At 39.7% G+C, this 25,631-nt stretch overlaps 2 protein-coding genes across 8 annotated transcripts; one reads left to right on the top strand and one right to left on the bottom strand.

Annotated features, from left to right (window-relative positions):
* Window positions 1-1,388: 1,388 nt before the first annotated feature.
* malt3 (MALT paracaspase 3) lies at window positions 1,389-9,924 on the bottom strand. 2 transcript variants are annotated; one of them, XM_085282138.1, is made up of 15 exons: window positions 9,811-9,924; window positions 9,539-9,600; window positions 9,288-9,415; window positions 9,050-9,188; window positions 8,790-8,965; window positions 8,563-8,659; window positions 8,029-8,076; window positions 7,704-7,907; window positions 6,979-7,156; window positions 6,786-6,860; window positions 6,492-6,619; window positions 5,064-5,213; window positions 3,940-4,094; window positions 3,207-3,323; window positions 1,389-3,119 (listed from the first exon to the last, which is right to left on the bottom strand). In XM_085282138.1, the coding sequence occupies exons 2-15, from the start codon at window positions 9,573-9,575 to the stop codon at window positions 2,796-2,798; spliced, it is 1,956 nt and encodes a 651-aa protein (XP_085138264.1). In that variant the 5' UTR covers window positions 9,576-9,600; window positions 9,811-9,924; the 3' UTR covers window positions 1,389-2,795. The 2 variants fall into 2 exon arrangements, with proteins under 2 accessions (XP_085138264.1, XP_085138265.1); XM_085282139.1 differs by having other exon boundaries at window positions 9,539-9,618; window positions 9,811-9,881.
* alpk3a (alpha-kinase 3a) lies at window positions 5,102-24,735 on the top strand. 6 transcript variants are annotated; one of them, XM_085282134.1, is made up of 16 exons: window positions 5,102-5,244; window positions 11,678-11,948; window positions 12,376-12,408; window positions 12,773-12,894; window positions 13,299-13,416; window positions 13,505-14,855; window positions 18,189-20,544; window positions 20,979-21,126; window positions 21,676-21,803; window positions 21,908-21,943; window positions 22,035-22,309; window positions 22,414-22,502; window positions 22,612-22,829; window positions 22,932-22,980; window positions 23,072-23,410; window positions 23,667-24,735. In XM_085282134.1, the coding sequence occupies exons 2-16, from the start codon at window positions 11,821-11,823 to the stop codon at window positions 23,698-23,700; spliced, it is 5,424 nt and encodes a 1,807-aa protein (XP_085138260.1). In that variant the 5' UTR covers window positions 5,102-5,244; window positions 11,678-11,820; the 3' UTR covers window positions 23,701-24,735. The 6 variants fall into 6 exon arrangements, 5 of the variants coding, with proteins under 5 accessions (XP_085138260.1, XP_085138259.1, XP_085138262.1 ...); XR_014893389.1 differs by lacking the exon at window positions 5,102-5,244 and adding an exon at window positions 10,996-11,363 and having other exon boundaries at window positions 23,072-23,594; XM_085282133.1 differs by lacking the exon at window positions 5,102-5,244 and adding an exon at window positions 10,996-11,363.
* The last annotated feature ends 896 nt before the right edge of the window (window positions 24,736-25,631 follow it).

Consider the following 25,631-nt stretch of genomic DNA (forward strand, 5'->3'; position numbering starts at 1 on the left):
ACATCACTGTCACAACAGGGTTTGTTTTCAGTCAAAGTCTTTATGGCTTTACTACCTGGTGGGTCGGTCTGTAGTAAAAATGCCCAATTTTTTTGTCCCAGTCCAGCCCTGCAGGTTATACTGGCAGTGTCACCATGCCAGCTGACTGTATTTTATCATCAGCCAGTGTTGTTCTTTATCAATATTACCAAAGTTTACGATAAGGCAGCATAGAAAGTATTTACTTGCTTTCAGGTTTCATTCAAATGTTAGTCTTTTCAGTTGTTTCCCCACTTTTTTCCTGTTTCAAAATCAAACACCAGTTTGTGAGAAGATTATCTTCTTTTTTTAACAGGCAGATAAAGTTTTGCATTGGCTAATTTGTCAATTGTTTGTTACAAATGTTCGTATTTTAATTTTCAAAAATGTTTTTGCCCAAAACATATGTGCACTATATGTCAGTAAAAATACTATGCAAATATTGCTGTCCTTGACTGCTGAGTAAACACTGACAAAGCACTGATTGTATCTCTTGTACTTTATCAACGCAGTATCTAAAAACTTTGCACCGTAGTGGTTAAAATCTCATTCTAATAAGAGTTAAAAGTGCATTTGGTTATTAGGTTTATAGGATTATTGAATTATGGTTAAGGGTTGGTAGAATTTTTTTTTTAAAACATTATCTGCCAATTAAATCTGCCACCCTTCTCCAAATCTGTGCCCCTACCTGGCCCCCCCAACAAAAATTTTCTAGACACGCCACTGGTTAGAGGAGATCTAGACTATTTTGAGCTGCAATTGTAATTGGTTTTTTGGGGTTGTTTTTTTTTTTACATTTTCTTTCATAACTAACAGACTACTTGAGATAAAAAAAAAAAGCATGTACCAATAAACACACACATATATACAATAATTAATAGTGCGGTTGATATTTTTACTAGCAAGGTCAAGACTACAATATCCGTTTCTTATGCAGGAAGTCGGAGAGCTAGAATTGCCCCCCCGTGGGCATTATGTCCACCTGCTATATGGTAAAATGTAATCACATTATTGTAGAAGTACAGTACTATACAACTCAGGAGTCACCCCTTATTTCTATTTTGTTTCCAGTTCGCCAGACTTTTTGTAAGTTTAAAAAAAAGAAGATCTTGAGCAATAATCTCGAGTCAAAGTTTTTTGGACACTCATTTTCACACCATTTTCAGCTTTTTTTTTAGACCATGGTTTTTTGTTTGTTCTATTGTTCCATTTGCTTGTTCTGCCACTTAACACTGACCAGTGAACCATTCAAGCATAAGAAAATGCAACTAGCCAAAGGCACAAACCAGTGTTGGGTCTACAAATGACAGACTCAGCAATCTTAAATTGCATCTTTAAGCACTTTTAAGCTGTTTATAGCAGCCTGTTGTAAAAACACATAATTTATTCCCATTTCTTTACCAGAATCTGCAGAAATTGCCAAAGATAGAACAGTTTGACAGGATCCATAAGATATTTTTTGCACCAACAAGGTGATTCCCAAAAACCTGACAGCTGAAAACTTGGCTTATAGCTGCACTAAAATAACATTTTAAAAAGAGGAAACTGAAAAAGTGGAGGACGAAGGCAGAAGTGGTGAGCTTAAAAAGCAAAACAAAAACATGGCAGATGAGCAGTATCTCAAACTCATGTTCTTAAGAAATATGAAAAAAAAAAAAAAAACAGAAAAAAACAAAGTTGATGAAATCATAAACTGAAGACTACCTAAAGAAATTACAAGAAAGCTGCCTAAGACAGTTCAGACTTTTTTCGATGAATAAAGGTGATCATAGCAAATATTGTCTTTCAAGCTCAACAGAATTGAACAAACTCTGTTTTTGTCTTATTTGCTGTATTTCCATGTTCCAATAAATCAGAGCACCCATATCCCAGTTTACTGAAAACAATATAAAGAACTGAGGGGTGGCTTGAGACTTTTGCACAGTAATATATCGAATAATGCAACCCACAGCATTTTTTAGACTGTATACGACAAAATTAATTTATCTGTTAGGTATAGGCTATGCACTAAAGGAAAAAAAATCTACTTTGATTTTTCCAGACTTAGCAGCTACTTGAGATTTTAATTCTTCGTTTTGAGCTAAAAGCAAATTTTACTCAAATATAGTGACAATCTGATAATGTACGTTAGGTTTAAGACTTAAGACAGACAACAGATATTAACTGAATGTTTCCAGCACCTTATTGAATTAATGCCATGAAGAATTTAGACAATCCAAAGGCAAAAGACGGCCCAACCCAGTACTAGCGAAGTTAAAACTGACATATTTTAATTTATTCTACAAACTTGAATTAAGCATCACTGTGAAAATGCTCCTTGAGAAAAACAAACAAACAAAAAAAACAACAACCCCAAAACAATTAAAATGTAGATTTTAAAGTTCAACAGCAAAACATATTGATATAATAAATTGCTTGTTTGTTTTTGTTTTTTTTAAAAAGTGATCAACGTAGTATTCTTCATTAGATAAATTACTGACAGTATTGTCTTCATTTAATAATTTAGGCCAGCCAGCTTGCCACTGATGGAAAAAACAAAAGTGTTATATACAATTAATGTTTTCTAAGCATATAATTTATGATGAAAATCAGCTTACAGTGTTATTGTGCCTACTAATCTAACAGCTGAAGGCTGGTAAGACAAAAACAAACCTCAATCACTTACTCACTTATACATTATCATCATCATTCATAGACAAGTACAAACATGTTTACAGCAACTGTAAACAAAACAAGAGATTTCCAACCAGTATTTACAAAAGTAGTACCAGAAAGTTTTAATGTGGACAGCTGAAGTCGTTCTCATCATTCTCTTCAGGTTCATTGCTCCACGTAACAGGAATTTTAGCAGCACACACCGCCTTTCTAGTGAAAGGGCGGCATGACCCAGTCTGATGCAGCGGGGGATTGCTGCTAGCGATGTTGCCCATGCTTTTAGCAAAAGCGCCTTCTCGTGTCCTGCCTGCTGCTCCATGATTCCTCCTGTACAGCTTGCAGGAAGCCACGAGAGGCTTTCCTATGTCCACCTGCTGGCTTTCTGTCTGACGCAGTTTACTGTCTCTGTGAGTATAGTGTAGATCCACCTTTATGACCATAGACTCCTAAAAAAAACAAAAAAACAAAAACAATTATTGTAAGGAGTAAACACTATTAGAGAAAGGTATTAGTATAGATATATGGAGACATACCTTGAGCTTCTGAAGAGCACAGAGCCTCAGAGTACAGTCTGGGTTAACATTATTCATAAGTAGTAGTGAGTCCATCTCCTCTGACCTGCCAGACCTGGAAAATATGTCTTCCATTGTCTGAGGATTAAAAGCACAAATAATGTTATTATTATTATTATATATGTAAACCATCTTCATCAATATAAATAAACAGCTGTATTTACAGTGGTTTGGCACTGAATCGTTGCTAAAAAAGTGCAGTATCACATTCAAAAATCAGCCACTAGATGTCAGGATTACGCAAGAGTCAAAGTCAGCCAAACTGACGGAATTATTTCACAAGAGCAGAGCTGCTCATAACCATTACTGCTTCCTGAGTCATCTGCGGTTGCAGCATGCTGGAAGCCTATATATGGGCAGAACTTCCTCACACATGTGAAATGTGGGTGTGAATGGTCATCATTGAGAAATTCATTTTGTCTAGTGGAAACTGACAAGCATTTTGCCATGAGCCATGTGGAATTTGTCGTGTAGGGACAAGCTGAGAATTTTATCCAAATCCTGAGTTTACTGATAGGCTTTGCCAAAAATCAAAAGCAGTTATGTAACAGTTACATTTCAGTGTATTGCAATTTAGACATACTGCCATTAACAATGCCCCTGCCTTTGTACTCCAGGGCCTACTTAGGCTTGTTCGGATAGCCGAATTTGGTGAAAAAGTCTGACAGTGAAGTGGAAAATAAGAAATACTTACAGGTATACTGCTTAGTGTGACCACGCAGTCCTGGGTATGGGGGCCTGTGGTCTTTACAGTGGCAAAAGCTACGAGAACATTAGAGTACAAAGCTGAGAAGCTGACTTCCACTTCTACTCTGCAAAGAAACATCAGCCGCTTCTTCCGTGGTAGCTCTGAAAGCAGATGTGAAACGTTTTTGGTTTTTTTAAATAGAAGGGAAAAAAGCATGCATAAAAACATGTTCCAAAACTTATTCGACATTTCATTTTTTTTTTAATCATTATGCTATTTACTTAAGGAGGATTTTGCAGAGCCCATGACCAAATTAGGACTTTCAGCAACTCATTTATCTCAAGCCACAGACTTTTATCTTCCATCTAGGAAGAGTTCTTAGATTAATCCACAATATCAAGAAAATACGAGGAAGTCTGAGTTGTCAAAACAGACTTCCTTCCATCAAAGGGGAAAATGCACAGCGTAAAATAAACCATTTCCCTCTTTGCATTAATCAAACGGAATCATGAATTATGCTGAAAAAACCTTAAACCACAGTGTGCAGATTTAGTTTGTCACACATTGTTGAGTAGGAGGTGAGAAAAAGGTTAAACAGTATCAATCACTCTCTTTGTGGGGATTTATGTTTCAGCGAGAGAAATCTACGTCATGACCGCAAACACCTCCGATGTAACTAACAGCACGTCGGGTCAACGAAGCCCACAGCCACTATTGTTACTGGCCCGTTCGGCACAGTCGCTTCCCTCTTGTACATTTCCAGCTGCTTTTTTGAATTCATCAGCATGAGACTAACAATCATGGCCTCGATATAAGTGCTCTCAAATGTCAGCAAATTCCTGGAGGAGGATTGCTGAAATATCGGAATGGACGTCAGGGAATTTACAAACAAGTGCAAAAACTAGAGGAACAGATATGTTTGACCGTGAAAAACACTGACCGTGACAAAGAGGAGTATTTTTTTTTCCCTATCATGGCTTGTGCAGTTTATTAAAGACTGCGACATGGCCGCATGTTAATTTGTTTTGCTTCAGAGGAAAATAAAGCATATTTGCACATATTCTGTCACCAGCAGTAACATCGATAAAGACAAAAAAAAAAAAAAGAAGGAAAATGTTCTCCCATCTCACCATTTGCTTGTCTCCAGCAGGCATCTCGCAGGTGAAGCTCTTTTGTGTGGCCGGTGGTTCGAACTGGATCTGCAAGGGATCGTGGTTCCTTCAGTGTGTGTTTGATCTCCACCGCCTGTTTGCCTGTGATTAGAGGATCTCTGCCCAGATCTGGTGGAGAAAAGGAGGGGTTCAGATGGAGGTAAATACAATGAAATACAGCAGCTACACACGTTTTTAGCGTTTCTTTGGCCCCTTCCTTTAACTCGGTCCTGTTTAAACAACTTTAAGAAAATCAGCACTGCTTGAAAACTTTGGCAACCTTGCAATTGTCCTAGTGGTCTGTTCATCTTAGGACAGCAGTGAGTGAGGAATGTTCCAGAAACAAATATGAGAGATTCATCAGAATCTCATGGTTGTATTTGAGGAACTCTGGGATATTTTTAAAAAAAAAAGGCATTTTTAAAATTCACTGTTACTGATGACACGAGTTTTGGGAAAAAACCCTATTCACAAGATGTCAAGCATGCAAAACAAAAGTCATTAATAGGACTAAACGGGGGATATTCAGGGAGAACTAAAACTATGCTCACAGAATAGGACACAAATTTAGAGTTGTCATCTGAATAAAGCAAGTACACTCCTTTAATGAGAGGGTTATTGCTATAACACAAACAACCAAACGAGAGGCTTAAAGAGGCTCACAAATTTAAAATAAATAAATAAATAAGTTAAAAAAAAAGAACAATTTTCATATCCAACACCACACTTATTCATTTAAATATTTTCACACACAGAGACAGGGCTGTCAGCAGGATGTCCTGTTCTGGTAAGTCTAATTTGTTAGTGAGCCCATGAGAGCAGTGGCAGGGAGTGCCCAAACTGCAGAGCAGCTGTCTTGCACTCTGCAGCTCTCAGGTTTCTTGCTCTTCTCTATCCAACAGTGTGAATTTCCAAAGAATGAGGTCACATGCTAATGGCATTTTGAAAATTTCTTCTACCGGGGGCCCATCAAACTGACAAACACACTGAACAGCTTCCCTTCATCGGCACAGTCATCGCTTTACTTACAGGACCCGAGTAAACAACATTAAAATGAGATACAAGCGATTCCAAAAGTTGTCTGTGGTCCGTGGTGTATACCAAAGGGCAACCTGTTCCCCTCGGTGCTGTTTACCCTTCATCTCTAACTGTCAGCCTACTGAATTATGTGTTTATATCCCTAATAAACTGAACAGAAACAAAAAGAAGGAAATGTACATTTTTAATTGATATGTATGGTTTTCTTAAAAATGAAACAAATGATTTTGGTGTCAGCCACATTAATGTCTCACTCAGTCAAAGCCATTTCTATTGATATAGCAGCCCTTTATATTAGGCATTTTGGAAATGAATCATCATGTAAACAAAGTAAAAACCCCATTCTTAATTTTCCAATTTAACTCTTACCCTCTGAAACCTTCTCTAAAACATGCGTGACTTTCTCAGCTTGCAGGATGTGCTTGTTCAAGTACTTTGTAAAGATCCCAGTACTCTTGCCCCCGTCCTGGACCTCGAATGCTTCAGCATCTTCGCACCTGTAATAATTAAAGGAGAGGGGTTATTTTTATTTTGCATGACTTTCTACAACAGTGACTTTCTAAAATTTTATGCTATAAACCAAAAACAAGCTGCACATGAAATCAATTAATTGATTTCCCCCCCCCATTTGCAGTTGAATACAAAACAATTAATACTACATACGTGGCATAACCGTAAACTGTGTTCCCGCTGGGTGCCAGTGGCTTGATGGCAGATAGTAAGGAACCCTGGTTGTACCTACAGAGTGAAATGAAGTTAAACAAATAACAAATCTATGTCATGTTAACTGAGCTTTTACAAAGAAATTTACATATCCAGATATCGGCTCCGTGCAGAAATTAATTATTGCACTTACCATTTTCTACAGGTGTCCAGCAGGATTACACTCAGTGCAGTCTGCCTTTCCTGCATGCTGAGCATGATCCTCTGCACACAGACACAGTTTTCGGTTCCGTACGGTTGCGGAGCATCGACGGACACCAAGTAATTCCTTCCCGCATGCTCATAACCATGGCCCGCATAGTAGAAAAGGCCTGTAGAGAGAATACACATCTGATTACTACGACAATAACAAAAGTGCTGCAGTAATTCTGCAGTCCTGGAATACATGACAGTCAATCTGAGGAGGTAACACATCATCATAAAGATGCCTGACTTCTAATCACATTTGTTTCATTATTAAAAACAGAAAGAGAGAATAGAAGCAGATAATATCACCTCACAGCTCCAAACTGTGCTATTGACACCAACACTTTTTTATTTATTTATTTTTTAATAACACTAACACACTGTTACAAGTGGAACAGTAAAACATAAAAAGAACGAGTTATTTAACAAGCACGTGGAAATAGCCACACCGTCCCACATACGTATGAAGTCATACAGCCGTTATCTAACATTGATGACAAGATAAGAACCACGGAATATGACGAAGGAAGTTACAGTGCTTTAGGTGCCACATAAACCTCTAAATAATAGCATCAGCATTTTCTAAGAACAGCAGCTGAATACTGAAATTCAGCTAATGACAAAAGCTTTTTCCAAAAGAAATAGGCAGGAAAAAAAAATTATAACGCTCACCGTAAACGCCTTTGTCAAGGAGATGAATGAACTTCTCAATAGCAGTAAGCATCTCCTCTCTGGTCAGATCCAGCAAGGAGACGACTCTGAAGCCAAGCTGCCGCAAGAGGTTGCCGAGCTCATGAACATCCATGACGGGTGCCATCAAGGCCGGGTGGTTGAAGTAATTCAAGTTGCCAATAAGTAAGGCGACCTTATCAGTGGCTGCAAGAAAGTTCAATGTCTGATTCAAAAATCACTCCAACACAAGAAAATTCTCAAACACTCTGACAGTTTTCCTCTCCACACATCAAATGACAAGATGTTTCTTTCCATTAAACTTTACCTGTGAGCGCTGCTGGAGGAGGTTGATCACTCTTCACTAGAGATTGTGCTTAAAAAAAGAAAACAGAAAAAGGAAGCACAAAATCAGTTCATGTTAAACAAAAAACTGACCTAAAGTAGCATTTCTGTCTGGGGAGCATATAGAGAACAATAGAACTCAAAGATTCAATAGTATTCTCTGTGAAAGTCACTTTTATTCCAAGTAAGTTATAAACAGGAGAATCGCTTCAAGAACTAGTTTCACTTTACATCACTTTCCTGTTTTGTGTATAAGGCTTGAGCCCAGCACTATTTGGAGAACAACTTCCTTTTTAGTCTGTAGAAATGGGAAAGTACCTCCAGCATAATGGAAACAACTTAGTGCCTTAGAGCTAAACCAGTGGAATGAAAGGAGTGTGAAGCATTTATTTTTCTCCTTGACACATTTTATTAGTAATAGAGAAAGTAAAGGAATGGGAAAGAATACAGTCCTGAAACTGGGATAAGACAGGTATCACTGTACTGATTTTTGTTTTAGGTTTCACTTTCAGCTTACCAATGTCAACATCGACGGGCTCAGTCCACCTCTCTCCTAGTGTGTTAGATAGCGAGCACAGGTATGTTCCACTGTGTTCAGCTGTCGCGCGCTCAATCTGCAAATATAATAAATCACATTGTTCGTGTCTCTGTCCAAAAGTGAAATATTAACTACATTGTTTAATGAATTACACAGTGGGATCAGAGGTAAGAAAACACTCCATCTTCACCACCGTTCCTCCTTACCTGCAGTGTACCGCTTTTCATGTCCAGCAGTGGCTGTCCATTTCTGTACCACTGGTAGGAAGGAGCTGGGACACCAAAGGCAGCGCATTGTAGAACAAGTTTTGTACCTGGTTGAATCTTTTGCGGCTTGGGGTTGGTGGCAATGTGAGGCTCACCTTGCCAGTCTATGGGCAAGCCTGACGATTCAAAGAAAAAGACGGGTTGAAATGAAAACTGCATCTATACGACAAAAATGACATGCAACCAGCATGATGATTTACCTGATTTATCAATGTCCAACACCTTGACCTTCACCCAGTTGCTGAACACACATTTATAGTACTGGTCATTCACTCGGCACACATAGAGCTGAGTTTGTTGAGCTCTGATGGTCAGATCAGCTAGAGTGCCATTAGGTACCTTAGGGAGGAAATCATTGACAGCAACAAACGGTCATTTGCACACTAAATCCAACAAGAGTGCTTGAAAACTAACTTCTTGAAAGTTAAATTCACATACTTCTTTTTTTGCACCATCTGTAAACCATTGGTAGTTGAGGATGCCCGTGCCCTGAGCACGGACACTCAGAGTCACCTTATGGTTCACAGGTACACACACAGAGACAGGATGACGCACTATCACAATTTCTAGTGAGGAAAAAAACAAAACAAAAAAGCGACAACTTCAGTTTCATAAAACCAAACTTAGTTCTGTTTCGCTGGAAAAAATAACACTAGTGAAACAGTGCTGGTGCTGAGATTAAAACATACCACTGATCATTGTGTGCTTGGGGAAGGATCCAGTCATCTGTGCATTTTCTTCTTCTGCCGAACTGTAAGAAAATCACTGCCTATAATATCCCCACGTACAGAAAAGAAACTCCAAATGAATGGCATGAAAAGGAAAACGATGTATTTAACCTCTCATTTCTAGTCAGGTCAGCTGTTAACCGTACAAAAACTCCAGGATATATTTAAAAACGTCCTAACTGAGTAATTAGGTGTTTAATATGACCGTAACTATTACGTGTTTTACTGCATACCTGCCGTCAACCTCGGACTAGTTGAGAAGCTGTCACCCCTCGGCCAGAATATGTTTTCCTGTTCTCAGGCTTCATAACTTCAAATTTATAGCCCGAACTCTTCCTCCCTTTCCCGGAACGAGAAGGCGCACGCACACATTACCGTTATGTCTGTAATACTGGAGCACCCTTACAACAAAGCAGTAAAGCCCAATCCATATCATGCTAAAAACAAACCCAAGTCTCCTTTTAGTTATAATACTGAAGCATATCTTACACTTAAGAAACAAAAGAGAGCATTTCTGTGCCTGTTAGAGCGATGTAAATTATTTAAATTAAAAGCCAAACTTCTTTTTCTGGCATTACGGTAATGAGCAATCTGGCCCTTTTCAGCTGATGCATAATCACTGTCTGAGGTCAGAGTCTGGAGAGCAGCAAAGTAAAACGGTGTTTTTCAGTTCTAGTTAGTTAGTTAGTTAGTTAGGCTAACTCAAACTTTACTAGATGTCTGTTCGTGGTGCAACGCGAATAAAAAATGTCACGTTGAAGACAAGCAAGCTTCAAAAACCTTGCGTCATAGCACAAATCTGAAATACGGAGTGTTTAAAATGTCTCTTTATATGTTTCAGTAGATATTATGGTCGACCATGAACGCTTATTGGCTGTTTATAAGCATTTAATTACAACATATTCCAACAATTTGTTTACTAATCTATAATATGTGGTTTTATTTTTGTAAAGTACACAATAAAATGTACGATTGAATGCCTATGTTCTATTTTTTTTAAAGGGGCATTAGGTTTTAATACATATACTGGCTTAATTTTGGGATATTTGCTTGTTAATGCTACATTTTATATAAATGTAATAAAATGTGATAGGGAAAAAAACCCCCACAGAGAACAGAGACAGACATTTGAGAGGAAAGAGTAAAATGTAGCAATCCTGACAGTAATTTTAATGTTTTAAAAATGAGTCATCAATAGCTATTCCTTCCTTCCTAACATTATTAAATCAAAGTGCAGGTTTTGTAAGCCTTTTTTTCCCCTTAGGCCATATGAGCAACAAGGAGGTCAATGTGATTTAACCATGTGTTGCAATACAAAGTGTATATGTGTGTTGGAGGGGTGGGGGGTAGAGGGGCTGTCCTTTAGGAACTCCTGAGCAAAGCATTGGACTTAGACCATTGGCTGTTATCAGCTACATCATGAATCGAGTCTACATATAATCCACAAGGGTGTCTCACCAAGATGGTTAAGTTTTTCCAGCTTGTTGAGCCGGATCCAAACACTGCAGTGAGATTTTTGCATTGTGAATGTTAATGAAAAGATAGATTTGAGGCAAATGTGTTCTAGGTTAAATGGGTAACATTTTGATCTGAATTCAGTTTGTTTGTAGATTTCTTTGCTAAAGTCTAAAGTCTAGTTTCGGAAAATCTGATGTGCTCTTGAACCTATTTGTGGGCCTGCTATAAATAGGGCCACTCTGGCAACACATGCATGTCTATGATAGGAGGTTACAGAGAATTTCTTCACAGACTCTGGCTCCAAAGTAACACTGACAACATCTTAATGGTAAGTTGGAAATTTAAAGAGTTTTGCCGTGAACAAGAAAGACATCTCTTGTATTCCTAAGACATACAAGTAAATTACTTCTCTTAGGTTTGTGTTTGACCACTAACAGCGCTTTCACAACCCGATAGCATGATCCTATTTATAACTTGCTCCAATGCAATTGCTTTGCTTGGTCAGAAAGGACGAGCACTAGGGCTGAAATGTGTGTTTGAGTTTTGTATGGGTAAATAACACAGAGTGTGTCGTTTGCTTTCTTTAATTAACAACCAACAGGTTTTGTTGTAATTCTGAAGTGTTTCTTTTATCTTCTCCAGGAGCTTCTGCATGGACAGCAACATTTAATCTGAGCCTTGATCTTGGAAAGCTGTGGATGTGAAAGCAGAGTGCTTTTTTAGCCTGGGTGATTTATCTCAGCTATCTCGGATTGTAAGTTTTTGGTGCGCTACCATAGTGGACAATGACTTCTAGAAGGCTGATGACTCGATCTTTTTCTGGCAATGGGAGGACAAGCAGCTTCAGTGACGACGAGGCCCCATCTTTCAATGGCCGCAATACTTACCTCTCAAATGTCCGGCCTGAAAACAGGTAGACAGTCTTATCTGTATTCTTTATGTGTTTGTAGATCATGTTGGTGAAGCAGATTGATATTGTATTGATACAGATTGATACAAGAAGAAGATATAAAGTGCACAGTGATCAAGAAAAAGAGTCTTGGTCTGGCAGGTCGAATAAAAAAATCATAAAATATAATAAACATTTCTTTGTATCTTTTATGTCATTTAACTGGTATAACACTTGATCAAACTAGACCCATTAGATGAAGTTTGCCAAATTAAACACAACCACTTAAGTTTTCAGATAAAATCAGATATATCACACAAATAATTGCATGTGCATTATCTATAAACTGTAGGAGGAGGACAGCTGTGAAACAATTTTACTGGGGTAGAGTCCCAATACGCAGACCCTAATTAATCACTGTCGTTGCTTCGTTTGCCTCCTCTCTGAATAGCTATTCAAGGTATTCTCACTACAGGCCGGCGAGGTAATCTCTATTTTAAAACACTTCTACCCACTAACATCTTAACTGCAAAAACTGGTTTACTCCACGAATGAAACCCACACAAGTTTTGACTGACCAACATTGGTTTCAGTGCTGGGTTGGCAAGTTTGTTTTGCTTGACATCTCACAAGTTTGTGTCAACCTTTGACATCCATGTCACTACCAGAAATTCCCATTAACATCCTTTCCTGTTGTTTTAATTTAAAAATTAGAAATAAAGTAATTGGAGCCTACTAGTTAAAGATGAAAGGGTTCACCTGATTAACTGAGATAAATTATAAAAGTATCCACTATTTCTATTTGAAGCAAGAAGCTGACTTTCTAATGGATCAGCAATTCCTTTCAGGAGCACGTTGTGCAGTGTCATGGCTCAGCTGACTGAGGACATACAGCCATCTTTCGAGACCACCTTGAAGTCAAAGGCAGTCTCAGAGAACTGCAATGTGAAATTCACCTGTGTGGTAACAGGTAGGCTTACGTCAAGGTAGCGTCTGTGCCCTGTTGTTTTCCGGAATAACTGAAACCTCTCAGACTGAGCTGGGTGTGAAGTGGCAGGATGTGACTAATATGAAAACAAAGGATTTTGCTTCGAAGGCAGCACTTCTTCCTGTATTACTTTTTCAGCACAGCTTAATTTTGAGCTCGTTTTTCAAGAATTTTTGGGCCTCAGGCAAGCTAGATGGTTGGGCCAACATGATGCAATAACCAAAATACATTCAAGTGAACGCTTCCACACTGTGTTTTATTAAGCATGTCATTATTTTTAATATATGAGAAATTTAGCTGTTGCACATTAACAGCACAGTGTAGCACAGGGAGTGTAATGTTTACAAGCCAGAGGAAAGGTGTTCATTATATCATTTCCATGTCAGGTTACCCAGCTCCAGAACTAAAGTGGTATAAAGACGATATGGAAATGGATCGCTACTGTGGACTCCCGAAATATGAAATTCGTCGAAATGGAAAAACTCATACCCTTCATATTTACAAGTATGTAAGGCAGGCTTGCATTAATCATACTGCAGAGAGGTAGCTCTTTGTTTGTTTTAATGACATTAACAAGAGCTTCTGTTTCTAGCTGCACAGTAGACGATGCAGCCATCTACCAAGTCTCAGCCAGCAATAGCAAAGGTATTGTCTCCTGCTCTGGTGTTTTGGAGGTTGGCACCATGAATGAGTACAAAATCCACCAGCGCTTCTTTGCTAAGCTGAAACAAAAAGCAGAAAAGAAGAGAAAAGATGCAGAGGAGCAGATCAAGATGGAGAATAAAGAAAATGTTCAGAAAGTGAAACCACTGATTAGTCCAGAACACCCTCAGAGGAAACGGGCTGTCCCACCACCAGAGGAGAGGGAAGTAGCCAAAGAGTCTGAGGCTATAGAGGAACTGGGAGCTACTGCAGAACCTAATGGAATTAGCTCAGAAAATGAGGAAACAGCTTCTTTGGCATCCCGGGACAGAGGTCTTGAGGACGAGACAGGTCCATCAGACGAGACGTTGGCCACTAAAAGAATAAAGATGTCAAATGGTGTAGATGCTGGAATTAATAGTAGCCGAAGCCATATGATGGGAGTTGGAGGTGAAAACTGTTATGATGGAGGAATCAGTTTGGCACAGTTTTTGGCAGAGACTCTTCAGTCCCAGGCTGTGGAGGAAAAACAGAATTCATCTCAAGCCGAGAAAGATAAAGAAGTGGAAGAAGCTGTTTTGTGTGACAATCAAGAGAAAGAGAAGGAGGAAGAGGAGCTGCAAAAAAAGAGAGAAGAAGAAGAAGAAAAAGCTCTACAGGAGGAATATGAAAAAGAGAAAAGAAGAGAGGAAGAACTGGCCATCAGAAGGGAAAAAGAAAGAGAAAGGCAACCCCAGGTGTCGCACACAGCAGCCCATGGCAAACATGGCCCAGACATCAAACATCACAGCAAGGGCCATAAGGATCACGACCACCACCACATCCAGACCTCCATTTCCTCTATGCTCCACTCAGTCAAAGACTTCTTCTTTGGTAAGAGTAAGAAAAGCACTCATGGTCACACTGAGAATGAAGAGGCTGATTTTGAGCACTCAGTGGAGGCTCCTGAACCAGAAATGCCACCATCATTTCAGCTGCAAGAAGAACACAGTCCAGACATGTCCAAACCTCCTACAGAGGAAGTCGCGCCTGTGGAAATGGATAAACCCAGAGAGCCTTCAGAAACTACCGTGGCTACAGAACACGAGCCACCGTCAGTAGAGCCAGATACATTTAAGTATGAAGACCATGCACAACACTCGGCCCTGCCACCATCACATGAACTGCCACAAGTGGAGTCCACAAGTCCGAGTGTGACAGAAAGTGAGGAAGCCGTGGAAGCCATGGAGGTATCTGTGGGGATGGAGAGCAGCAGCGCAGGTGAAGAAGTGCCACTGCCCAGGCTTCAATTTGTCACAGAGGTATGTACAGGGGTCTTCCACAGCAGCACGTTAGATCCACTCGTGTAATACAAAAGAGCACGAGTTGAGCACAAAATGAACTTCCTCACCACCCCACACAAAAATCGTTAAAAAGAAAATTAGAGGGAAAGAAGTGCCTTTGTGTGAGTGTCTGATCGTGGTTATTTCATCTCCAAATAAAGTATCAGTGAGTTGTACTAAAAATTAACACCTAGATAAAATGATTAAGATTTCACTATAGAACAAAATTTTATCAGTTTTTAAGTTTTTTTAACATCCTTGAAAAAAAAATCAACTTTCAGTTTTCAATCAGATTTATACACAAAGTTTTTAGAAGTGGTAAAGAAGCAAAAACGATGATTAGATGTTGTAATCATGAGTCTCTAGACAGTTAAAAACACGCATAATATTAGTGATCAGCAACTTTTAGGAGTGAGTCAGCATAAGGGTGTGACACAACTGTTTTGCTGCAAAGATAAACCACACAAAAACAGTGTGGGAGAAACAGGGAAGCTTAAGATGCATTTCACTAGTTACATGCAGGGGCAGGGGATGTTGTGCATCTGCACTGTAAGATAGGCTGCATGTTGGGTTTCGCATGTTGGCTGTGGTGAATGGGGCCAGGAGTGCGTCAGAGATCATGATGAAACCTGAATGTCAGATGCGGGTCTCACATTACAAACAGGGCTTTGCTTTAAAGAGGTTCAGCGGTAGTATAGTGAGTCCGGCGGCAGGTCTCGGCATGAAAGGAAGGGACACATTCCTCACTGCCCCCCATACCTTAAAATAAACCCTTTCCTCATCGAGACAAGAGAGAGGAAGGCAGCACTTCTGTCATCTCACTGTCCAACTTGTCAAATAGCTACATGTATGTTAGAAATGTGTTTTTTTTAGAGTTAAACTGATACAGTCTATGTGTCTGACCTTTGGCCTTTACAGCAAGCAGCCTTAAACTGATCACCACACAATTCTTTGATTTTAAGTGAAGTTTTTCATTAGTAGTTTGTCTTATCAGTTACACAGTTAAATATGTAGCACAAGTGTATTGATATTTACCTGAAATTACCCAATAAGCATTACACTGTTACCTTTAAAGGTTTCAGACTAGAAAAAGGTGTTACTGTCATGTTTCGGCTGTGTGCAGGCAGGAATTGGACCCAAACGCAAACTCACTAGAAACAGGATTGAACTCAAAATGGCAGCTTTTATTGCTGAACAAACAACATCTACAAAACCTAAACTGAGACGACGCTAACAAGCGTCACAGGGCGACACACACAGCATGAAGGAGATCACGCACTGATACAGAGAAACACAGGGCTTAAATACACTGGGAAATAACGAGGGGAATGAGACACAGAAAGGGAGCACAGCTGGGAGAAATCGAACATAACGAGACCTAAGGGAAGCGAAACGCAATACATTCACGTAGGACACAGTCCTTCAAAGTAAAACAGGAAATGTAACATAGACACAGACTTGACTAGGGGAGACAGAGCAACTAAGAAACACAGAGAACAATAACAGGGAGACACAGAGGGCGGCTAACTAAATAATCAGAAAACTAAAGAGAATACAAGAAAGCCAAACTAAGACACGAGACTAAAGAATAAACTGGGGCAACAAAGAGAACTAAGATCGTAATACAAAAACTCAGAGACACAAGAAACTCAAAACACTGGGTCACCGACCCAGAACAGTGACAGTTACATAGTTTTAGTTGCACTTTTTAATCTCTTATTTATTCAGCTTTTGTTTTTCTGTGCATTTTTTAAATGTATTGTTTGCTTGAGAAGAAGGGGAATATTTATGGGATAATATGTGATAACTTAAGAAGCCTTATATGGGTATTATGAGCCGCATTAAAATGCCACTAAGTATTAATAGCTTTGACAAGTAAGTAATTACAACTTCTTCGGTTGCAAACAAATGTTTGTAGTTGTATTCATAAATTTCCTGTGTGTGTTTTTGTTAATTGTAACGTAGCATTAATGTCCAAGCGGTGCACAATGATATGTGGAAAAGGGAACTGAAGTAGCTATGTTTAAACATCCACCTGCTGAGTGATTGCATATCCATAATGTGGAACTACAACTGTACCTTTGCTATGTTGTGGTTAGGTACAAGGCTCTTTAAATGAATAATGAGAGGAAGTTGTAACTATTATCTGAACAATCTTTTCTCACATGATTGTGACCTTTTTTTAACACACAATGTACACAATGGTGACAAATAGCTTCAGCTTTAATTTGAATGCGACTCCAGTTCCCTTCCATCGAAAGCTGCAACTTCTTTTTTTTTTTGGCAGTCACTGCCGGCCACACTTATTGTCACGAGGCATCACATGGTTGCTTTACAGCTATGTATACATTTTAATGATGAGGACAGAGGGGAAACGCGCTCTAAGCGGGAAAAAACAAAAGGAAACTGATGACACTTTTTTATGTAACTCAAAGCTTGACCACTCTGTGATCTATGCTTTCTAATTAGGACTTTTGCTCTTCAGAGTCAAATTCTGTTCTTTTTTTAATTATCGGCTATTGTTGAGGCTTGAGGCTACCCAATATTTACATTAGATTTCTATCTGTCATGTGTGACTGCTCTTTGGCTGAGCTACAAGCTATCATTCATTCACCACCTAGCAAATACTTTTGTGTAAACTGCACATCAATGTCAGCTTATGCGGGAAATCCCCTGTTTATCTTTCAACCTCAGAGCAAAACAAGTGCACTTTCAAAGCCAGTGGAATTTCACTTCATAACTTTGAAGTGTTTCATCCAGAAGGTTAGTGAAGGTTGGCGTAAAATGTTAATCAGTTAAAGCTCCAAAGGAAAGAATAAAAAACTTTTTTAGCAATTTTAGTGGACCCTCACAAATGTAAACTGCTGTCTTGCACATTGTAGGCAGTTTAAAAAAAAAAAATGTGGCTAAAAGAAGCTAACCGGTCAAAAAAGTTACAAATATTCAGATTTCCTGTAGTTGTTTTGTAATTCATGGCACAAAAACTTGTCAGAATCTATGACACATAGTCACAAGTTAGAGGTGTAAATTCGCTTTAACAAGATTCTTAAAAACAAGAAGAAAAAAAAACACTTGAGACCGAAACACATACAGTTCCTCTATAACTAGTAAATGAAAGTGGTAAAAATATTTGCATCCATAGCATGCAACATAATGCATCTTTAGAGGGAGTTCTGAAACATAACATAATAATACATGTACAGCATCTTGGTCAACAGGTGTTGTTTTAAATGTGCTATATAAATAAATGTGACTTTGACTGTGACTTATACTTGAAAATGCCATTACGATGATTTTTCTATTTTCAATCAGGCTGACTTTAAAGATAAAGACACTGAGGTGCTCTCGGTTATCAAAGAGGTTCACGTCACTGAGCAAGAGCTAGATTCACCACAGCGTAATCAGCAGGCTGAGAAAGATGAGTCTGTTCCAGAGGATGATAAGTCTGCCTTGCCACAGACCCAAGACTTGGCTGATAAAGAAGGGGGCACCCCAACGCCCACCCTCACCAGCTTGGGAGAATGCTGGACTCCCCCTCACAGCATCGTCTCAGCAGCGGAAAGCCACAGTCCTGGAGAAACGCCCACTGAAACTTTGCAAGAAGAGGGGAAGCAAGGTGAAGTTGACATGGAGGAGGCTAGCTCTTTTAATGAGTTACATGAGGAAGAGAAAGCCGAAGTGAAATCAAAGAAGCAGGGATTTTCAGGTATAAACGGATCTGAGATGACTAAATTGTCAACATCTTCTCTGGAAAGCCAAATAGAGGCGTGCGAATCTAAAAAGCCTGATCAGGTGCTTTCATACTTTCCTGATGTGGAATCATTCAGTGCAGAGACACATTGTCTAAAAGAGGAGACCAAATGTACTTCACTGATTCAGGAAATGAATACAGGATTTCCGCCCACTACACTCCCTGAGAGTTTAGACAAGGTTGACCTAAAAATGCAACATAAACCCACTCGTACTAGGTCACAGGAAATCACAGAAGTCGGCGATGTTAGTGCTACACAAAGTTCAAGCTCTGGTTTTACAAGAAGCGGGGGAAGATATGAGCAAAACAAAGCGGCAAATTCTATTTTAGAGAAAGAAGGACATAATAATCTGTGTGACAGTCTAAAAACACAGGAGCAAGTGTGTTTAGAAGTGGAGAGCGCTGAAGTGAAGAATGAGAGTTTACAGGTTGAAGCGGAGACAGAAAAGCAGACTCCAGTGAACGCAGAAGAGCCGATTCACTCAAAGATAAAGCAAATGGAGGAGCAGAGTAATGCTGCACATCAAAACATGAGTGGGAGTGGCTGGAGTGGTGTGCATTCAGAGAATATTCCAGCAATCCAGATATCGACTATTGAAGATATCCCTGATAGTAAACCAAATGTGCCAGATCTGAGCCCAAGTGAGCAATTTCTAATCCCCAAAATTGAAATAATGGAGGCTGAGCTCAAAGAGTCTACTTTGCCACTAACTATTTTGGCCCTAGACAAGCCAGACTCAAGCAATTTGCAAAAACATGATGCAACTCCTGCTTCTGACTTGTTGCCCACGCAGAAAGGTATGCAGAAAGATGATCACATTTCACCTACGGAGAAAGTAGAAGATGTTGCACAATTAGACGGCAAGACAGAAAATACACAGGTGGAAGGGAGGGAAGAGCCCCCTCAGATGAGCTATGCATTAATTCCTGTTATAAATGTTTCATTCACTGATGATAAGGAGGGTGATGCATGTTTAAACAACCATGTGTCAGACACAAAGCAGGCTGTTGAAACTCCAAAGGGGCCTTTGTTTGTGGTACCACCAATTTCTGTCACTTGTCATGAAAGTGATCTACCACAATTCAGCCTGCCCACTTACACTGAGCCGACAGAAATGGAAACTTCAGCTGACACGCAAAGCGGAACAAAGAATGACAGTGACAAAAATGAGGCTGTGAAGCCTGAAAGTGCTCAAAATAGAAGACCTAACTTTGACGAAAGAAGTGTCAAAGAGAACACTCCCACTGTGCTATATGAAGCTCTGAAACCAAAAGTCGGTGACAGTGTTTCGTTATTCAGCAAAACAACAGTGGACGTCCTTGTCCCTGAAACTTTGAAACCCAAATCCCTCAAAGATGCCAAGACAGAGAATTCAGTGTCAGTTGAAGATCCCCAGAAAAACAGATTTTCTGTTGAGAGACTCAGCTCCAAGCCCCCGACAAGTCCAGCTAGTCTCCGCAAATTAATATCCAAAGCTGCTGCAGACTCAGACAACGAGGCTGCGGCAGCTGAAGATCTAAGCGGAGGGTCTACACCAACGTCATCCCTTTCCTGTGAAAGCAGTCCCCGAATGAAACGCAGAGACAGTCTAACTCTCATACGCTCTGCCACCCCTGAGGAGTTGGCCTCTGGAGCTCGTCGCAAAATCTTCATCCCAAAACCTAAAGAAGACATAGATGGGACACTAGCACTAGATACTCAAGGGATCTTGAGTTACATGTCACCCAGCCAGGCCCGCAGGGCATCGTTACTGCAGGCTCAAAAAACCCCACCTATCGAGAGACGCTCCCCGCTGCTGAATCGCCGAAAGTCCACCTTGGAGGTGCCAAAAGTGGTGGGGGAGACTCCCACAGAAGAGCCGGCCAGCACCAAACGAGAAGAGAAACCTGCTGAAAAAAAGATAGATCCTTTGAAAGGTAAAGTCTTCTTTTGTTTAATTTAGCAAAGGTATAATGAAATGAAGAGGTTTTTTTTTTTATCATATTAACTAAATATATGCGTGGAATATAAATAAATAATGAGGCAACCTGTCCAGTTTTCCCCCATAACCATGGATTGGATAAGTGGAGACAAATGGATGGATGGAGACAAATGGATGGATGGATGGATGGATGGAGACAAATGGATGGATGGATGGATGGATGGATAGATGGATAATTAGCCTCTATGGAGTTACAAGCAATTATCTGTTAAATCACAGTGGACTGTCTAATTTCCTTGTTTTCATACTTTTCTCAAAATATATCATTTATATTAAATATATCATCAGTGCAAAAAATGTGAAATAAACTGCCACTTAAGAAACAAGAAACATCACATGAGCTCGACTCTCCTTTCCATGCATCACCAGCTCCGCAGGTTATCCGTAAGATGCGGGGAGAGCCATTCCCAGATGCCTCTGGACACCTGAAGCTTTGGTGCCAGTTCTTTAACGTGCTCGGCGACTCCACCATTAAGTGGTACAGAGATGAGGAAGAAATTCTAGAGGTGAAAAGAAGGTTAGTTTTCACCTTTACTCATTTTATGGTCATAACCACCCTACCTATCTGTAAAATCACATGTTCAATTTGTTTTAGGTATTAAAAGAGCTACTTTTCACCTTTGCCATTGCTATTATTCTGAGGATTTCCAGCCAAAATGACAAATGGGCGGGTTCCAAATATGAAACAATAATGCTTCAAGGATAAGCAGGATTTATTTGGGCCTGAGTGCATCCCATGGTCTTCTGTCATTCTCATATTCTCACTGCAAAAGATGTCCAGCTCATGTGACTGTGAACCCCACAGCTGTGACACAGAGAGGTGAATCTCTGGCTAGACACAGAAACTGTAATCTGACACAATATTTTTCCCATCTCCAGGGTGCATTAAAAGTCTATATATGTGCGAATGGTTGCTGTGTCAGCAGTCTGCTGCCACACAGCACGAGCATCTGTCTCACAGTGACATCTTGTGGGTTGTTGGGGAATTGGAGTCTCTCGATTGAATGCGTTCATGACTGTGTGTGTGGATTTTTTTTCTTTATTTTTTCTTTATTTTATGCTCAAGTGGAGGAGATGAAAGCCAAGTAGCACTGGCAATTGTTCTCGCGTCCAACCAAGACTGTGGTGTATATGGCTGCACGATCACTAATGAATACGGGACGGACAGTACTGACTTCCTCCTCAGTATAGACAGTAAGAAACAGCATGTATAGAAAAAAATCGAAATTGAAATTTAGAGTGTTTTACTAATATTAAATTCAATTTATTCAAGGTTTTGTCTGTTTTCTCTCTTACAGTTATGTCTGAAATACTGCTAAAAGATGATTTGGAAGGTACTTTTTGGTTAAACACTATATGCATCTGAGCCTTTGTTTATACACTATTTTTAACTGGATTCCCAGAGTAACTCTGTTTTTGCTTCAGTTGGAGAAGAGATAGAGATGACCCCGCTCCTGTTCACCAAAGGCTTGGTCGACTCTGGCACTTGGGGTGACAAGTACTTTGGTCGGATCATGACAGAGAGGTTGCACCTTGGGGAGGGCTGCATGCACAAAGCCAGCCAGGTGAAGGTCATCTATGGCCTGGATCCCGTCTTTGAGTCCGGAAGCACTTGTATTATTAAAGTTCAAAGCCCCATCACTTATGGGACCAAACAGGAGAGCAACCTTGCAGAGAGAAATCTAGAAATTACTAAGCACGTGAGTTTCACTGAGGAACTTTTGTTACATTTTAGTATATATGGTTAAATAGTGCTTCCTTCTGCTTTATTTATTTATTTATTTTTTAAATCTCTGTTTTCTAGGAATGCAAAGTCCAAAACATGATTCGAGAATACTGCAAAATCTTCTCAGCTGAAGCAAGAGTTATTGAAACCTTTGGGCCTTCACTAGAGTAAGCAACAGATATATTTTTGTTCTGATAATTAAATCCATTAAAATTATACTATACACAGTATATTACTGCTTGTGATCATCCCACTGTTACTTCATGTTGCCCACAGAGTGATTCCTCGCTATTTGATGTACCGGCCAGCAAATTCTGTGCCGTATGCCACAGTGGAGGCTGATCTTACTGGTTTATTCCTTAAGTATTGCACAATGGATGCTAAAGGGAAACTGGTTATGCAAAAGATTTCTGAGATAGAGCAGAAATGCTGCAGCTTCCAGCACTGGATCCATCAGTGGACACATGGCAATTTGTTGGTCACTCAGCTCGAGGGTACGCCACACATAAAATAATCACGAAGGCAATCATTTAAAGTGAATATTAGCGGGATCATGACCATTAAAGATTCTCTAAGGCTTGTTTTTTTTTTTCTAGGTGTTGAAACAAAGATTACAAACGTGAGAGTTGTCACCAAGTCAAAAGGGTTTGTATCGCAGTCCCTACATGCAAAATTATTGTTTGTTTGCTGCTAAATAGCTGCAATAACCCCTCCCCCACCTCCCTTTGTTCTTCAGATACCAAGGATTAACTGAGTGTGGCTCACCTGAGGTGTTCAACCAGTTCCTGACACTCCATCAATGCAACTACTACTGCGGGCTTCTTGGCCTGCGCCCGCTTAAGACTATGGACAGTCTGCAGCAGCCCGCCAAAGCGAAGGGCTCAAAAAGCCCTCTGCTCAACCGCAAAGCGGGGTCTACCAGCCCACAGCTCCAGCGAAAAGGACACAGCCCTCAAATTGCTAGAAAAGCTAATTCTAGCCCAAAGGTGACTAGAAAGGGTCAGGAGACAGAGGACAATAAATCAAGTGCAAAACCAAAGCCAGCAGAAATTACTGATGCCACTGTTGAAAAAAGGTAGGAAAAAGGGCTTTTGTTCTAGCAATATCTCATTGCTTTTATTGGTTTAGTGTTAAGTGTTACTTTCCAGTTATCAAAGGCGGCAAGAGAAAAAGAGTCATTTGTCAGCTTGACGTGGTAAAAACTTATTGTGAATATCTGGCCCCTGTGAGGAGACGTCCATCCTCAGCGTAGTTAAAAGGTTTGTGAGAATGTTTGGCATGACGGGCACAGCGATTTTTAAACCTCATAGTCTGCTTTTCTACTTTTATAGAAGAGGAATCACTGAACTGACACAGCTTTTCTAAGAATCTTTGAACACCTGCCTCAGAGTATTATCAGCTCTATGAGTGGACAAACAACTCTCCAAGCAATATTTGCCAAATAAGCCAACAGGAGATGTCAACATTAAGATGTTTTCATTTAAATGTCGTGTATAAAATGTACATGGCCACAATGTATGTATGTTTCACTCGCTTTCTAGAATGTATTATAAGTATTATACGTAGATGCTGCATGTTCACGTCATGTACAGAATGTGTATCAAGTAAAAGGTGTGCTCATTTCTGGGTTAATATTTATTGCTAGTATTTAAACTTTCTTCACAGCAAAGTTGAGCTCATGCTGTGGATTAACAGCACCATTTTTAGATAAAAAAAATGTTTGTGTGCACTTTGTTTTGGGCTTTTTTTTTAGTTATTGTGACTGATTGTTGTTTTTCCAGTCCCTTTCCATTATTTTCACATTTTAGATGGCAAAACTATACTTTATCTCAAAGAAAAGAGCTGTTTTGGGAGTGTACCGCTGGTCAGTATTAGGCAGAAACTTCATTAACATAACCTTTTTATTCTTATTTTGCGCGAGGCCAGCAGGGACATTTGGAGACGATAAAGATGAAAACCCGTTCAGTTATCACATTAACTTTGGTTGGTTAAAGTCCAACAGAGGTCAGTTCTCTCCTACAAATAACACCAAACCTGTGTGAAAAGCAAGCTTTGGGAATTTGTGTCTTGATTAATGATTAATAAGGATATTCAGAAGAGTCCAAACTAGCACATGTCAGCTGGTGTCATTTGTGTATTCACTAACTGCATGAAGCCTTATAGATGAAGGAAAAGAAAGCACGGAAATATTTTAAATTGAATATGTGAAAAAAAACAAAATAATAACACATAATGTGTACATAAATAAATGGAGTAAATATGCAAAGTAACATAAAGAACAATAATAAATGAGTGAATGAGTGAGGGTGCGAGTGAATGACTGAGTGAATGAATAAATGTGTCTTTGGTATGTTTGGTATGTCACACTGTGTCTGCTTTTCTAAAGAAATAAATATGTAAAACAAGTCCAGTCATGAGTTTTATTTCCATATGTTTTATAGTAGTTAACATAGTTTTATATATAATTAATGTAAATTTGGTATATATATATATATATATATATATATATATATATATATATATATATATATATATATATATATATATATATATATATAAAAAACACACCCAGCCCATTGCCGGTTTATCCTTCAAGCTCGGGTCCTCTACCAGAGGCCTGGGAGCTTGAGGGTCCTGCGCAGTATCTTAGCTGTTCCCAGGACTGCGCTCTTCTGGACAGAGATCTCCGATGTTGTTCCCGGGATCTGCTGGAGCCACTCGCCTAGCTTGGGAGTCACCGCACCTAGTGCTCCGATTACCACGGGGACCACCTTCACCCTCCACATCCTCTCGAGCTCTTCTCTGAGCCCTTGGTATTTCTCCAGCTTCTCGTGTTCCTTCTTCCTGATATTGCTGTCATTCGGAACCGCTACATCGATCACTACGGCCGTCTTCTTCTGTTTGTCTACCACCACTATGTCCGGTTGGTTAGCCACCACCATTTTGTCCGTCTGTATCTGGAAGTCCCACAGGATCTTAGCTCGGTCATTCTCCACCACCCTTGGGGGCATCTCCCATTTTGACCTCGGGACTTCCAGGTTATACTCGGCACAGATGTTCCTGTACACTATGCCGGCCACTTGGTTATGGCGTTCCATGTATGCCTTGCCTGCTAGCATCTTGCACCCTGCTGTTATGTGCTGGATTGTCTCTGGGGCATCTTTACACAGCCTGCACCTGGGGTCTTGCCTGGTGTGATAGACCCCAGCCTCTATGGATCTTGTGCTCAGAGCTTGTTCTTGTGCTATATATATATATATATATATATATATATATATATATATATATATATATAT

Source organism: Mchenga conophoros, linkage group LG7 (assembly GCF_057382185.1).
Source record: "Mchenga conophoros isolate Kocher_MC1m ecotype Shallow Benthic linkage group LG7, M_conophoros_male_GT1.1, whole genome shotgun sequence".
Lineage (NCBI taxonomy): Eukaryota > Metazoa > Chordata > Actinopteri > Cichliformes > Cichlidae > Mchenga > Mchenga conophoros.

What these genes read in the sequence shown, in the direction of transcription:
- malt3 (XM_085282138.1), bottom strand. Translation starts at nt 9,575, where the DNA reads ATGACTGGATCCTTCCCCAAGCACACAATGATCAGTG. An exon ending in GTTGGACATTGATAAATCAG is followed by an intron (nt 8,966 to 9,049) that starts GTAAATCATCAT and finishes TTGAATCGTCAG; the next exon opens with GCTTGCCCATAGACTGGCAA. An exon ending in TGAAAAGCGGTACACTGCAG is followed by an intron (nt 8,660 to 8,789) that starts GTAAGGAGGAAC and finishes TTATATTTGCAG; the next exon opens with ATTGAGCGCGCGACAGCTGA.
- alpk3a (XM_085282134.1), top strand. Translation starts at nt 11,821, where the DNA reads ATGACTTCTAGAAGGCTGATGACTCGATCTTTTTCTGGCAATGGGAGG. An exon ending in GCTAAAAGATGATTTGGAAG is followed by an intron (nt 21,944 to 22,034) that starts GTACTTTTTGGT and finishes TTTTTGCTTCAG; the next exon opens with TTGGAGAAGAGATAGAGATG. An exon ending in ACCTTTGGGCCTTCACTAGA is followed by an intron (nt 22,503 to 22,611) that starts GTAAGCAACAGA and finishes TGTTGCCCACAG; the next exon opens with AGTGATTCCTCGCTATTTGA.